The 15,595-nt window shown below is 36.0% G+C and overlaps 1 protein-coding gene across 8 annotated transcripts in view; it reads right to left on the bottom strand.

Annotated features, from left to right (window-relative positions):
* The window catches only part of SLC39A12 (solute carrier family 39 member 12), a 34,436-nt gene extending 19,196 nt beyond the window's left edge, over positions 1-15,240 (bottom strand). For 5 of the 8 annotated variants that reach the window (XM_071805195.1, XM_071805197.1, XM_065831621.2 and 2 more), the window contains exons 1-5: positions 15,087-15,240; positions 13,619-13,971; positions 9,259-9,540; positions 6,567-6,774; positions 3,929-4,131 (exon numbers count right to left, since the gene is read on the bottom strand). In XM_071805195.1, the coding sequence (XP_071661296.1) occupies positions 3,929-4,131; positions 6,567-6,774; positions 9,259-9,540; positions 13,619-13,888 (963 nt within the window). In that variant the 5' untranslated portion in view covers positions 13,889-13,971; positions 15,087-15,240. Of the gene's footprint in view, positions 1-3,928; positions 4,132-6,566; positions 6,775-9,258; positions 9,541-13,618; positions 13,972-15,086 lie in introns of those variants that run through there. The other 3 variants (XM_071805200.1, XM_065831615.2, XM_071805199.1) reach the window with 3 other exon arrangements.
* Positions 15,241-15,595: the final 355 nt, after the last annotated feature.

Raw genomic sequence — 15,595 nt, 5'->3', positions numbered from 1 at the left:
TTTTATTCTCTTAACAATGGCATGTCACTTTAAGGTCAGCAAACTAGATGTTACATAGACTAAATTGAGTTTAAATATTACTTCATAATTGTATTATTTTTGTTCTTGCTAGAAATGTCTCTGTTAAAAAAATGAACTTTCCTTGGGAACATTTTTGTTTTGAAAAATTTTCATGAAGAATTTATTTTTTCATCTCCAGAATGAAACTTCTATTAAAAACATGGGCAGTTAACATTAAAACAATTTTATTTGCAATTTCTGGAAGAACTTTTAAAAATAAGTCCTGATCAAATATGCTCTCTTAAAAATTTCTTAATCTCATCAGATTAGTTGTGATTCAATTAAAAAAAAATATTTCTTTCATTGAAATTAGTCTGCACCTGAGAATCAAGGAATTCATAAATATTCTTTTTCTAATGACTAATGCTTATGTTTCTTTTGAAATAAAATTACTATTTAAAAAAATTACTTGTAATTATAACTACATTTTTATAACCCAGTTAAAACCTAGCACCTTCCTGCCTTTGTTCGTCCATGAGTAAAATAAAATAAGCCTTGTAGCTCACTAAGAAGCAGAATGAATTGAGCACTGATACATTTGTTCTGAATACCACACTCTAGTCATCAGAATAACAGGTGATCTTACCACCTGTCTGTTCTGCTTCCAAGCAGAAGAAGAGCACGAAGGCAATTCAGGAGCTACCATATTAGAAAAGACCTTCAGTTTGCCTGTTACAGACAGTGGTTTTAACTCTAGAAGTAGAGAACACCAAAAAGAGCTATCAAGTTGGAAGTCTAGCTCAAGGCTGGTAATGTGCAGTATTCCGTATTGATCAGTGCGGGGGCTGGTTTATTTAATGCCTTCACCAATGACCAGAGTGATGGAACAGCATCCATCATATCACATTCACAGGTGAAATTCAACTGGGACAACTAGTCAACATGCTGATGGGCATGCCTGCTCTTTAGAGGGATATTGACAAGCCAAAGACATGGGCTAACAGGACCTTTATAAAGATAATCAGAGACAAATTTATTGTGCTTCAAACAGAATAACCCCGTGCATCAATAAAGGCTGGGAAAAACTAACTGGAAGGTAGCTTTACAGAAAAAGCCCTCGGGTTCCTGACAGACAACTTGAACATAAGTCACCAGTGGGCCCTTGTGGAGATGAAGGCTAATTGCATACCGGGCTGCACAAGCAAGAGTGTAGCCAACAGGTAATGGGAAAAGATTACTGCTCTCCACTCAGGACATATGAGTCCACATCTGGACTACGTCCAGTTTAATAACCAGCAGTACAAGAAAGACATCGGCAACTTAAGTGAAGTCCGATGGAGGGCCACCAAGATGGCCAGGGAGCTGCAGCACATGATATGCAGGGAGAGGCTGAGGAATCTGGGTTTGTTCGGTTCGGAGAAGGGTTGGGAGCAGATAGTCTTCAACTATCTAATGGGGATTATAGGGAAAACAGAGCCATAGTCTTCTCAGAGGTATATGCAGCAAAAGAATGAGAGGCAATAGGTATTAGTTGCCGCAGGCAAAAATTCCTATTTGCTATAATAATAATAAACAAATAAACCAGCCAACAAACAAATACCACAAAAATGAGGGCAATAAAGCACTAGTACAGGTGTCCCAGAAAGACTGTGGAATCTCTGTCTTAGAAGACATTCAGAATTCAATTGGACACAGGCCCGTGACACTTGATCTGACTTTGATGTTGGCCCTGTTTTGAGAAGTAGGATAGAAAAGACGAGATCCAGGATTACTATAAACCAAAATTTTAATGTTATTTTATTATCATGAATTTTAAACAAAAACCCCCAAGATTTCATCTGGAAAATGGACTGTTCACTCACATATAAAAAAGTAAGTCTTAATGTTTATTTAGTAAAATGTTGTTGTAAGTATTGAGGATGAAGGCCTGCATATTTTCCAGTTGTAGGCCCCAGCCTTTTAAACTTTTTAACATAAGGAGGCAGAGTACTAAGCCTCCATTAGTAAAGCAGGTACGTGTTTACTCCTGCAGGATGATACTGTAGAAACTAATAAATCAAATTTGCATATTCTCGTATGGAAAATTGGATGGATGGATGACTTTGGTTTCCAAAACCCATGTTTCTTTAATGAGGAATAATAAATGAACACAGATATTGTGAAGTAGTTTAATGGAACTTAATATTATTGCTCTTATTAGATCATCTACTACTTACTTCTTTTATATGCATTTTAAAAATCAATAGAGACAATGATGACTTAAAAAGAAAGCAGTGACCTTTTTCTGTGATAATGTTTCAAAATATAATTCCTATCATAAAATCAAATTACAGATCTTAATGCAGTTAGCAAACATAGGCCATAGATGAGTCAATGCCTCATATGTAGCAGCATCTGTTACTAATGGAGCACAATGGCTATCATAGATCTGTGCAGAAAGCAGGAGACAAAATTAGCAACACAACACTGAAACATAAAGCCTCTAATGCAATGATATGTCAAAGAAAAAAGACACAGTTAGAAGGAAAGAGGAACGGAATAAAACTGAGAAACTAGGAATTAATAGAGATGATAAATTATCTTATCTCCAGATGTTTCTTTGTGATTTTTTTTCATCTATATAGAATATTTTGCTCTCAATTTCACTCCCAGGCCTCAGACAGCTCCCCTGCACACTTATTTTTTGAGTTACAGTTAGTCTCAGAAGTTAAAGAAATCAAAAACTGTGATTTATAAATTCTTCTATTGCTGGAGAACAATTTTACTTCTTGTACTGATAGTATCACTACTGATTTCTGTCCTTCATAAATTTTAAATTAATTTGAAACACATTTAAAATGACCTTCATTTAAAATTTTTTTGAGACCTCACTAAATGCCTCACAATGCTCATCAGCGTGATTCTTTTGTGGCCAGCTGGAAAGAAATAAACGTATTGATAAGGTATGTATTTCTAATGCAGTAAAATTACATAGATTAATGTCTACCAGAATGGTATTTAACAAGATCCCATTTGTCTCAGTTCCACTTCATAAAATGACCACACAGCACAAGTCAATTGCACATCCCTTATTCTCCTAAATGGAGAAGAAAAATTGTCTGTGAGTCAACTTAAATTGTAAAGAACTGAGAACAATAGAAACATGTTATTTGAAGTATAGATTTCAAATGTACACATCAAAATACATACAAAGTATATACTTTGAAGTCTTCTATTTTGTCTAAGCAATGTCTTCCAGTCTAAAGGATTGAAGTCAGTTACCATCTTCATCATTGATACAACCAAACATTATTCATTTTCAAATATTTAGGATAAGGATAAAATCACCTGCAGTGAGCCACTGTCCTTCAAAGCCCTCAAAGAGGATACTGGGTAGTAGCTGAAGTTCTGTCTTACAGACTCAATACTTTCTAAAAGAGGCTCCTGGACTCCATAAATGGCTATTAAAACGCTTAGGAATTCCCCACCCTTCAGTTTACAGAAGCCTTTTAAAAACAACTTATGTAGAAACCTTCATTTACACTTTTCCTTGGTACAGAACAACCTGCTTTCTAAAATGTCACTTAAAGAGCCCTAGAAGCTCTGCGACACCAGAGCACAAGGAACCTCTAATAAACATGTGAAAACATTGAAGCCATGGTACTACAGTCCTCCATGTCGTGAAGAAACACCTGATTCCATGTAACACTAACCAGTCTGTTAGCTCTTCCCAGCTATGTTAATCACATGTTCAACATCCATAAAGTTCTTCACCCAATTAATACTTAAACAAATATAAACACATAAAAATCTATTCTTATCAGTATCTACATGACTTTTTGAAATTAATATACTTTACCTAGAAATAATGCAGTGTTTGCAAACCAATTTGTACTTTCATCATTGAAAATCTGTGACTAATACTATAATAACATGAAAATAAATTAACCTGGTCCCAATCTGTGTTCCTTTCACCATCTTCAAAATAACCTTTCAGATAGTCTCCTTTTGGATGGCTTTCCTTGACTGTAATATTTCTGTTTCCAGTATCTCTGATTGCCATACCATAACGTCGTCTTTTGTGACTGTGGAACTGCCCATTTACAGTGCAGGTCTTTTTGACTGTAAGGACATTTAGTAGTTGTTCTAGTTCTAGTAATTCATTAGAAAAAAAAAAAAAAAGATATGTTACTATGGGAAAACACATTTAAAAAGATAAACCCAAAAGTAATTGTTCAAGTTTCGTTATTTTTAACATTAATTCAACTCCTCATTTTTATACTTTTTTCTCTCCTCAGTTTGGTACTGTAGACAATTTCTGCTTAACAGCTCTAGAAGTTCAAGACACCAACATACTCAGGCTTTACAGTACCACACTCAGATGTTCTTCCTATGACTAACACAGAGGAAAACAGATTTGACTGGAAGGCAATTCATCGTCCATTTAATCGTCAATCTCTGTCTGATTTATCTACAAATTACTGCTGAATAGCTTTATTATTCTTCAAATTTTCCTGTGTAAATGGAACAACATGCCAAGACACAATGGTATTTGGATAGTGCAGAAAGACCGGGAAGACAGAACCTTTATAGGGTGTTCTGAACACAATCTTCAGGATGCTGCCCTGCCCTTTGCACTGCAAAAGTGGAACACAGGGCAGCAGATTTTCCCTCTTGGTTGGTTAAATTTCTAATCTGGAAGCACTCTTGTTTACAGCCCTGAAGTGGGAAAGAGGGAGCCACAACCCCTAATCCAAACCTGAGACACTTCACAGATCTGTCCCATGAGATAACCTGGGTGCAGTGGGTGTGCCTGCTGTTGAAATGCTTGGCTATATGAGGGGGCATGTTCTATCCTATCTTATTTATCCCCTTCCTCCACCCCTGCATTTTCAATTTGAAACCATAGTGATTGTTTTGGTAAACTTGAGTTTGTCCATTGGAAACAAAGGCAGTTCACAAGTTAATTTTAAAGAAAGTTAGATGAATGATTAATGTAATAATCCTTAATTTTTTTAATATCATATTCAGAAAAAGCAAATGACAAGTTGCCTCATGGCAAGTCTTATAAAAAGGCTTGTGATAAGATGTTTGTCTGCTTTCTTTCTATTGAGCAAACAGATCTGAACAGAGCTAAAGCTAGATTTGTTTTCTAAATGTAGCCAACTCTATTTACTTTTTTTTTTAATGCTTCCAGTTCTTTGCACTTTCCTCCAGTCACTATTAAGAATTAAAATAAATTTAAAGGGATGATTTAATTAGCTTGGGCTTAAAATACACTTCCTCTGTAATAAACTTTATTTTTTTGTTTCTCTAAATGACGCCCTAACTCCACTAACCAGAAAGTCTTGCTATTGTCGCTACTGGGCCTGGATTTCACCATTTATAGCTATTTAGTAGCACTGTGCCCAGATGGCTCCATCCATCCTGGTGAGTCAATTACTTCAGATCTGGCTTGGGAGTTTTAAAGGAAGTGTTTTGCTGTGAAACCAGTTCATGTAAGTATGATCTAGGAGTCCAAATGTAAGGCTGATGAATTTGTTTATTATTATTATTATTATTATTATTATTATTATTATTATTATTATTATTATTATTATTATTATTATTATTATTAATTTTGTTGTTTCAGTGCACCTCTCTGTAACCTAAGGGTAGTAAAAATGTTTTTAGCTATGCTTAATTCAACTCTTCAAGTTGCTTTAACTTATACTTAATGTAACTTTAAAAAAAGTGCTTTGGAAAGCTTATAAAGTGTTGCTGTTAGCAGTTACCACAAACAAGGAAATGTCATATAATAACCTCCTAAATCCACAGTTGGCCCCTGATGGTTTAATTTTTTACACTGCTAAGCATGCACTGTCTTTTACAGAACTTAAAAGCAGCTGCTGTGAGTTCAACACTTGTGTTTTCCCTTTTCAATTTTTTGACGACTTAGAACTTTCCTATACTTCTAATTATTTCTGGCTAAGTAGCATTTTTGATACATCGAGCAACAGACCTCCTGAAGAAAAAATGAACTTTGCATAGTACCCAGTCTTGGAGTCTGGCATAAGATCAGAAGGTGGGTCGGCAAGCACAAGTTATGAAGATGCTTTTGGGTACATTAGGCAGATATCAGAGCATTTGGTCAAAACAGAGTGGCCTGCCTCTATTTCATCTCTTCTGGAGGTATGTCTGCACTGAAGTGTGAGTGACTAAGGTGTCTGATCTGAACTTCCCATCAACCCCTAAATGAGTCTTGCAATGTGTCTGGATCTGCAAAAAGGCAATATAAACTAGGCACTTGTGAACTCTGCCACCACAGCTAGATTGCCACTCTCAGAGCTCTCTTGGGTAGTCCAAACTGTGCTGAGCAATTAAGTAATAAATTAACGTGATGGTACGCATTTACTAATCACAATAACAATTTGTTTTATACCTCTCAGAGAATATCAAAATAAGGATTTTTTTTCCAACTTTGTTTTTAAATTTAGAAGACACTACTTAAATCTAAAATGAAATGCAAAATGTCCTTTAGGCATTTAAAGACAGTTTATATCAAATGTGTGTTGCAAAAGGCAACCAGAGACAAATAAATAGCTTACCGGTCACTTGGAGCTCAGTGGTACTGTTTAGAGAATTGAAAATATATTTTGTAAAGAATTCTGGGGAGGGCAAACTTGCTTTCCCCATACAGACTCCTTGGAGAGCCAAAGTAATGATCAAAGCAGCCAGGCGTGGAAGTGTGTTTTCATCAGCACCATCTCTGTCCATTATATCAGCATTTTTCTCCAGAGTACTCACATCAACACACTGAAACATGAGGAGAAAACAGCATGAAGACAGCCCTGGTCACCTCCATTTAGATAATCAGAGTGACAGGAGGAGAAACTGGAGAGAACACTTTCAGAGACAGCCAGGGTAGAAAAAAATACCAAGATTAGAGCTGTAATTGACAGCAGGACAGCAAATGCAAAGCAGAGGACATTTTCATGACAACAGACATAGAATAAAAATAAAATAGCCTGAAATTTTACTCAGTATCTGACAAGGAAGAAGTACAGTCCCTCATTCAGGTGGTTTTTGCTTAGTGTTGTTTTCACGCTGTTTCTACTATTCCTGCATCCTCCTCAATTGCATCTACATCTACTTTCAGAAAGTGGCAGAAAAGGGAGGAATTTTTGTTAAGGCACAAGAGAAAGACTCAACACATATTTTAACTCTTCATCTCAAACTTCAGAAAGAATTGTCTTCATGTTTTTAGCTCCCCGTCTTTTAAATGGGGTGAATAATTTATTATGGGCAGTTATCTGAGGACAATCTGGACAGACATAATTCTGCAGAGAATGGGTGACTTCCCTGCTGGGTGACAAACGGGAGCTGCAGTCAGTCGTGCACAGTCCTGTGTGTGGGTCTGAAGTGAGGGAGCAGGGTACAGCTCCCTCAGTTACTGGAAACTTATCCCTGTTTTCTTCCATTTCTGCCTTTCATGTTTATTTTCACTGCAAATAGTTGGGATTTGAGAGAAACAAGGAAAATTTGGCAAAAATTATTTGTCTCTCACTCTTGTTAACTAAATTGAAAGGTCAACTAGATGAGCCAGTACAGCAGTTACTTATTTTAGACATACTCATCTCTCCATATATATGCCTTAAACACTACAGAAAGGAGGCTGGCATTTTTTTTCCCATCCATCCTTTACACATTTGCATTTCCACAACCCGAAATTTCACCTCTCTTTTAAGGTAATATATTAGCTGCTATGACTGTGAAGAAGTTATTTTCTGTGAAACAAAAAATATAAAGAGCTTTTCTGCTATTACCACCCACATCATTGGCCCTTTTCCATAACTCAGGTGTCGTGATTCTAGGCATTAAATAGTTTTGAGTACCTTTCATTAAAAAGCTCCTCTTTTTCCTCATGTCAGTGAGTGGTGAAGTCTCAGTTACTGAACAGGCTTAACAACTGATTCTACTGCCAGCATAAACAAACAGACCACACAGTCAAGCACTTTATGGATTGTTATTCTATCTTGACATGCCAAATACCCACTGATGCCTCTTTACAGTTGCCCAGATACCATTGGAGTTCTTGGAAGTCAGAACGTTCACCAAGACTCAGAACCAAAAGTACTGGTCAATGAATAATTTATGATGGGAAATGATAGCACAAAACACAGAAAGAGGAACTGGAGGCCCTCAGCATATTGCTGCACAGCCAGGACTCCTGGCTGTCTTCTGTTTGCACAGGAAAACTTACTACAGTATGGTGGAAATTTAAATCTAATGAAATGAAAAAGAAAAATGCAAACTTTGCAAGAAACTAGATTTAACTTTATATGATTAACAGATCTAAGGGGCTTCTCCCAGTAGGTCAACCTGTACTTTAGGAGTTATCTAATCTGGCAAAAACTTATTTTATTGCCCATCACAAGGAAAACAGTTTTTCTTTAGATTGTGAATTATAGAATATTATTCTATTATTTTATATACCCTACTTGAAATAAGGAATAACAAACAGTGGTGAGAAAACTCGCTGTGTGTTTCCTGTTTTTAAAAGGATATTTTTAGTTGAATATCCTCAATATTCTTATTTTCTTGTTGGTTGTTTTTTTTTTTTTTTTTTTTTTTCCCCACTTTAAATTTAAGCTTATCTGTATCACTTTTTCTATAAGACATATCCATGCTGGAAGATAATTACTCACAAATGTATGTGTCCCAGCTGAAGGAAACCATCATATCATTGGACAGATTCCTTATTCCACCCTGCTTTGGATGGACATGGAAGTGCAGGGCCTGGCAAGGATCTAATCACAGCAAAATTATTCATAATTTCTGCTATACAGCCAGATCAATTTTGGAACTATTCTGCTTTCTACCATTTAAATACAGTCACTGCTAGGATATCTATACTAATAGACACAAGATATGAGAAGGTGCGTTCTGTCTTTGAAACCTAGTCCAAGATCTTGCATCTACACAGCTACACCCTTTTCCATCTGCCCTAAACAGGGTAACTGCATCTGAATTACCTTTTGAGAAAGGTCCCTAATATGTGCTATTTTCCCAGCCATGTCTCAGTGGACCCTGTGGAAGTGCTAGGCAGCAGATGCCAAGAGCAAGTCAAGGAGAATGTTGGTATTAAACAGCATGTACAACAAAAGACCTATGTTCAGCCTGTGCTCTCACATTGTTATTTACCAGTTTTCTGGAGGACCATGATACCGAGACACTGTCTGAACTAGCTTAAAGGCATTCTATAAGTAATAAAGGTATTTTTACTTATATTTTCTTTACCTGGGTTTCAGAAGTTTTAAAATGTTGCCTTACTGCAGCCAAAATATCTTCAGTTTCATTCCGTGAAAAATAATAACAGTCTTCATCATGTCTTAAACTAAGCATACTCTGTAAGTAAAATTTATAATCCTTATTATTCAAGCTGAGTTCTGAAGAACACACATCTCTATGATGAAGAATGTAGTAGAGAAGAATAAGAGATATTCTCTCAAATACTTCTTCGCTGAGATGGTCTTCTAAATCTCCACCAGCTACTATTAACAATGCATCTGGTTCAAGGCACTGTGAAAAAATAAGAATAAATGGAAATTCAACATTTCTAGTCATCTGCAAATACAATTAGAGATGAGAACAGGAGAATTCAACTCTGATATTTAAGGGATAAAACCTAAGCCACTACAGATACAGGCTAATGGATCAGCAGGAGGAGGGTGCAGGTAATTCATCGTAGTTATATGGCTGCGAGATCACACTATGGGTCGATTTTTGTTGTTGTTGTTGTTGTTTTGTTTGGTTTTGTATGTGTTTTTTTTTGTTTGATTTTCCAGAGCTCCTTCTGTTTTTAAGAAATGTCAAGTGTCCAAGGGATTTAAGATTTACTACAAAACAGGACTAACTCTGATCAATAATTGTAGAGAATTGAAAGTCTTCCACTAACTTCAACAGAATCTATTTCTGGTTATAAATATACTAGACAATGTCGAGGGTTATTCCTGTTTTCACCTGTGTGTTCTATATGTGTCTGTATTATTAGATAAAGACCATATCTGGACTGTAGTTAGTTCAGGGTGTATAAACAGAAGTTATATCATATTCAATGCACTGAGAAGAGACCTAATTTACCCTGCAATCATACAACTATTTTAATTTTTTCTCAATAGATTCTGTTAACTGGAACAATTTGGTCCAGTGTATTGATCCAGCACAAGGTCTCAGCAACATTTAGTCCTCCAAATGCATTTCAAGATGGACTGAAATGATATATTCACCCTCTGAGGCTTTCTATCTGAGCACAGGGTTTTCTATATATACATACATATATATATATAATCTCATTTTTATTGATACAAAGACCCTTTACAGAAACTTTTGCCAGTGCAAGCAAAAGTTAATCTTTAAAATTAGATCAGAAGATTAATAGAGCTCTATTTCAGGCTATGGAAAATAAGATACTGAATTCCAGAAAAAAAATAGTGTTTCTTGAAGAGATATCGTCATTCTAACTATCGTCATTCATTGTGTAGCTGTGGTTTTTTATGTGTGTGTGTGTGTGTGTGTGTGTTTGTTATTGTTGTTTGTTTGTTTTTTATTATTGTTTTGTTTTGGGTTTTGTGGGGTTTTTTGTTTGTTGGTTTGGATTTAGGTTTTGTTTTGTTTTGTTTTGTTTTGTTTTTTCCAACTGGCTCTTTTCTAAGCATGCTATAGGGGTGTCAGCTAATCTCAACTATTATGGTAAAGCAGCTGGACTGTACATTACAGAGAAGAAACTACAACACATGAAGGTACAAAGGGAGGATCTAAACTACTATCTAATAAATTAATTAATTCAGACAGAACATAGTTTGTCAGACTAAATTGTTTGTGGCTACAAGCATGATGCATTGGTTGGTATAAGTCAGCTTGTATGTCAGTTTATTTTCCTTCACAGAAGCTGAGTAGAATCAAACACACATTGTCGTGTTCAGGAGCCAATATTTCTTGCAGGAATTGAGAGAGCTGCTACTTTTTAATAGAAATAATTCTACCAAAAATTATCACAAATATTCAATCTAAAAAAAAAAAAAAGAGAAAAAGAGAACTGTGGATGGTAATTTCCCAATGAAGTATTTATACTTGTAAATAAAGTAGATTACAGCATGACCCACTGTGCCCTAACTACATTGTCTAACAAGATCTACAATCCTTTTTTGAGTGCATGTCTCTGAGTATTAGTGTTTGGGCTAGGAGGAATATAGTTATTCTGTTTTCTATCCCCAAAGAACAAAAGTTAGTCAATCAGCCTTTTCAAACACTCCATAGTAGTACAATAAAAATACAGCATGTAGTAGAACATTTTTAGAGACTTCTATAAGAGTTCAAAACCTAGTGAGGATAAATTACAACCAGCGAGGCAGCTGTTTGCTCTTGTAAGAAAGCTGACTGAAAAGGAAATTGCTAATGGGAAGGAAGCAGGTGCATTGTAAAAGGTGCAGCTACTTCATAGTATGTCAGTAGCCCATACAGAGTGACCCTTGGGGGAATATTGAGAGGACATAAATTTGTTCATCACTGGTTATTTGGCTGTTACTAATATTTTAGAGGCACAATCAACTGCATCACCTTGGTTTAGAAATGTTTAGTTGCTATAAAAAAGAGGCCAACTTTGAACCTGGACACTGAACCCTGAGTGTCTTTTGTTTAAAAGGCCAAAGGCTAGAAAAAATTATCTTACCATTGAAAGAAATATATTAATTTTGTGTGCTTAGGAGATAAGGAACTGTCAGATGTCATTCAATAGCTGCCAGCCCCCACTGAAAGAGTCTTGGGGCCAATATGTAACAACAAACCAAAAAAGGGTCTAAAATCATGTTAAACTTCACTGCTTTTAGATACCCCCTGGAGATATCATTAAAAAATGGAAAAAAAAATCTGAACACAAATTCATGCGGTATGACTGGATTTATAAAGGAATGCTGAGTCTGAAATCAATTAGTTATTCCCAACAAGTGTGGGAAAGAAAATGCCAAGCTAAGGTGGGGCATTCTGTTTCACATTTCGATGAACTTGAAGGTACTGTTTCTTGCACAGCTTTGCTGTTTTGATTTACGAGATCTTGTTAAATCATCTTGCAAGATTTCAGCACAGTGCTGAATGGGACTGAAGATGCCACCTCTGTCTCACAGATTTTGTGCAGAAAACAGTGTTCATGTGGCACCAGTAGTGCAGGATGTGTGCAGTGTTACTGACTCAGCCAACGCTGAGAACTACTGCAAATGGTGAATTCAAATTCTTCCAACAGGAAAATTCCAAGATGAAGTCTAAACAGAGTGGAAGTCCTGACTAAAGTAAGACCCAGCCAATTTCACTTACATTACTTCCATCCAAAGACAGGGGCATGCTCTCCACAAATACAAGGAGAAAATATGGCAATCCAGAGAAGCAAAACAAAGAGGGAGAACGAGAAGGCCTACGCTCTTGTTTTGTGAAGTTTAGAAGGACTCTATACATATTACTGATTAATACATTCTCAACTCTTGATCTGGTTTTATATCTGGTACATATTAATTACACAGATGTGCGATGAGAAAAAATGCACAATCTTCTTCATAAAAATTACCCATTTGATGAATAACAGGAACCTACATAATTTATGTATGAAAATTCATTTTGAGGCTAGTATGAAAAATGGGAACCTGTGCAGAAAGGGCCAATTAACTGAGTAGTTGTCTGCTGCACAGGAGAAAAAGATCTCGATTCATTGGCTTGGCAAAATGCCAAGAAGAGTATGTTGTGAAAGCATCCACCTTTACAACTATCCTCATAATTCTGAAATAAAGTGACACTCTGGTGCATGTAGGTCACTGAACAATGCCAGAGCTAGAGTACGTTAACCAAAGACTCACCCAGCCCCTTGTAATCCCTTTCAACTAAGTTGCTCACTTAACATTTTCTCTGTCCTGCTACAACCTATGATGTTCTTATACTTGTTCCTTTCTTTGTCAAATCGGGAATCACTTTTGAAAATACTCCCAACTCATCTAGACAATGAAAACTTCTGTGAAGTTGTACCATGGACTGCTTCCAGTTTCAGTCTGGATTTGTAGATTCATCGTTCTGCCTTTGATTTTCCTTTAACTGAACTTCTTACCAAAACCCTTCTCTAAATCTTGAATATTTCACTAAACTGGTACATAAATCTGAGACAAGTCTTTCTGGATTTTATTTTTATGAACTAAAATCCAGAACAAAACTGAAGTGTCAGAACTGGTCCCCAATTTTTACCTATGTATTTCTACAGTGGAAATCCTCTGTGTCCCAAATTCAAGCTCATGCTTTTATAGCTAGATCAGGGTAAGCAGAAAAATCTTTGTTGCAAAATAAACAGTTGACATCTTTTAAAGGAAAATTTTTAGTGTCATGTGACAGAAGCATGGAGTTTCTAGAGGAATGTCTGTCATGTTTGGAATATCTCTTCATGAGCTCAAACAATAGATATTAATAGTTAAGAATGAAATTATTAAAGCAGGGACAATTTTTTTTCTGCAATAACAAGCTTTTTACATGCTTAAGTTTTGTATTCAGGAGAGTATTACTCTAATAAATAATTTTAGAATGAGCTGATGATCCTGTAAAGACATCCCTCATTAATTGAAGCACTAACCAGGTTACAATCCTCTTGCATGCCATAAATCCGCTGTGGACACTCAGCTCTCTCCAGTAACATTTTGACCAGTTCTCTTGAGTGGTTCATGTGGAGCTCATTGTTGTCAGCTGAAAGAACGCGTAAAACTTCCATCAGATAGCCTCGGCCGGGAGCATAACTGCCATCCTGCCCATGCTCTTCCCCGGGCTGTCCTTCAGCAGTGAGCATGCTGAATATGAAAGCAGAACATACCACCCCAAGAGCTGGATGCTTCGTCAGAAAACACATCTCCTCTTCCTGCGGCGCGTGATCTGCACTGAATGTTGGGTTGTTGTTTGCACTTCACAGCTTAAACTTCGAACCGGAGGAATCTGAATAGTAAAGGGGAAAAAAAACCCAACCCTTTAATTAGTGTGAACGCAATATGTTTGAAAGGATTTATTAATTGGTCGGCTAAGCTGATTTGCAGTGACAAGCTGTTTTTGAACAACAGGGAGCCTGTAAGGGCTTTACAGCCCAGAACAGCAGGAAACTAAGACAACCATGGCCTTAAAACTTCTGTAGAATTACCAACAAGAGGTTGCTCAAAGTGCCCTTCCCTCCTCATAAAAGTTAAGTGTATGGTTTTCATTTCAGTATTATGTTATTGCATTCACTAATAATTGTCTTCAGTAAGAGCAGGAAAATACCATAGCTTTCACTTTCATTCCATTATGAAATAGGTTTTTAGTAGCAAAAATAGATGTAAATAAATATTACTAGTCTGATTCTAATAGAAATGCGTAGTAATTATGTTACACAGCAATGATACAGAGCAGGTTTTATTTTCAAAACACTTTATTAACATTACCAAACTCCAACTATACAACACAAAACAAGAATGAACATGACATACTTAAAAATCAGTGATATGTTATGACCAGATGAAAGAGTTACAAAACTGACACCATAATTTCATTCACAGAACTCAGTGAATAAACAAGACAAACACCCCAGAAGCAACAAGCTTAACTTGCTGACTCTAGATGCAAAAGACATTTTGTACTGTAAATCTGTCTTGTCACTATCCTTCACAATATACCATCGCCTCTGCTTTAACAATAATTTATCTCAATATCAAAGTGTAAGAAACATAAAAGAGTTTCACTTCTGTTTTCCACAAAAAGGTTTTCATTTTATTGACAAGCAGATGCTGGCAGTGACATGCATTTTTCAGATGATAATGCACATATGTTAAACAACCACACGTAAGTTCAGCTTCTTTTAACTGCCATATGATACTTGTGTGTCTTACTTTAAATGAAACTCTGCTAACGGAGTATTTAAAATGAAAAAATAACTGCTGAATTCAAATTGGCATTTACTCAGATAAAGATTAGTATGTTTTTAGATGTTAGAAAACCTTTTGGTGTTTAGATATATTTTACCAGTAGCAGTTAGGAATGTGTTACGAGGATGCATTTATTTCTAAACATTATTTTCTTACCTTTTGAAGGGAAAAGAATGCTTGTGTATCTAGCTTTGTGGCCTTCTGAATCCTCAGAAGTATTTAGCTGCTGGAAGCCCAAGGTTTTTAAAATTCCTTGATGGTGCTCTGGAAGCTGGAGAGGATTAGTTTATTGCTGCCTTGAAAAGTTTTCAGTTGCTATGGAGAGAGCTGCTCTTAAGGTAACAATGGAGGTGGATAGGAATTAGTACATGTTCTTCTTGGCAAGTTCTAGGCATCACGTTGTCGAATGTATTTCACATATTTTAGTAGTTATCATTTTATGTAAACAGTCTCTATTTTAGCAGTGCAAGACATATAAAATCTATTGAATGTATTTCATTACGATGGGTAATGGATGCAAGCACTCTGTTCTCTACATTACTACATTATCTGATCAATTTTTGAAACAAATCTGAATTTATTTGCTTCATCAAAGCATTACTTATTTATGCAAATATGACAATAGAAATAGAAATCTTTTCAGGTACCTCCACAGAAAAAAAAAT

This window comes from Patagioenas fasciata, chromosome 2 (genome assembly GCF_037038585.1).
Source record: "Patagioenas fasciata isolate bPatFas1 chromosome 2, bPatFas1.hap1, whole genome shotgun sequence".
Lineage (NCBI taxonomy): Eukaryota > Metazoa > Chordata > Aves > Columbiformes > Columbidae > Patagioenas > Patagioenas fasciata.
This window is presented reverse-complemented; position numbering and strand designations above follow the sequence as displayed.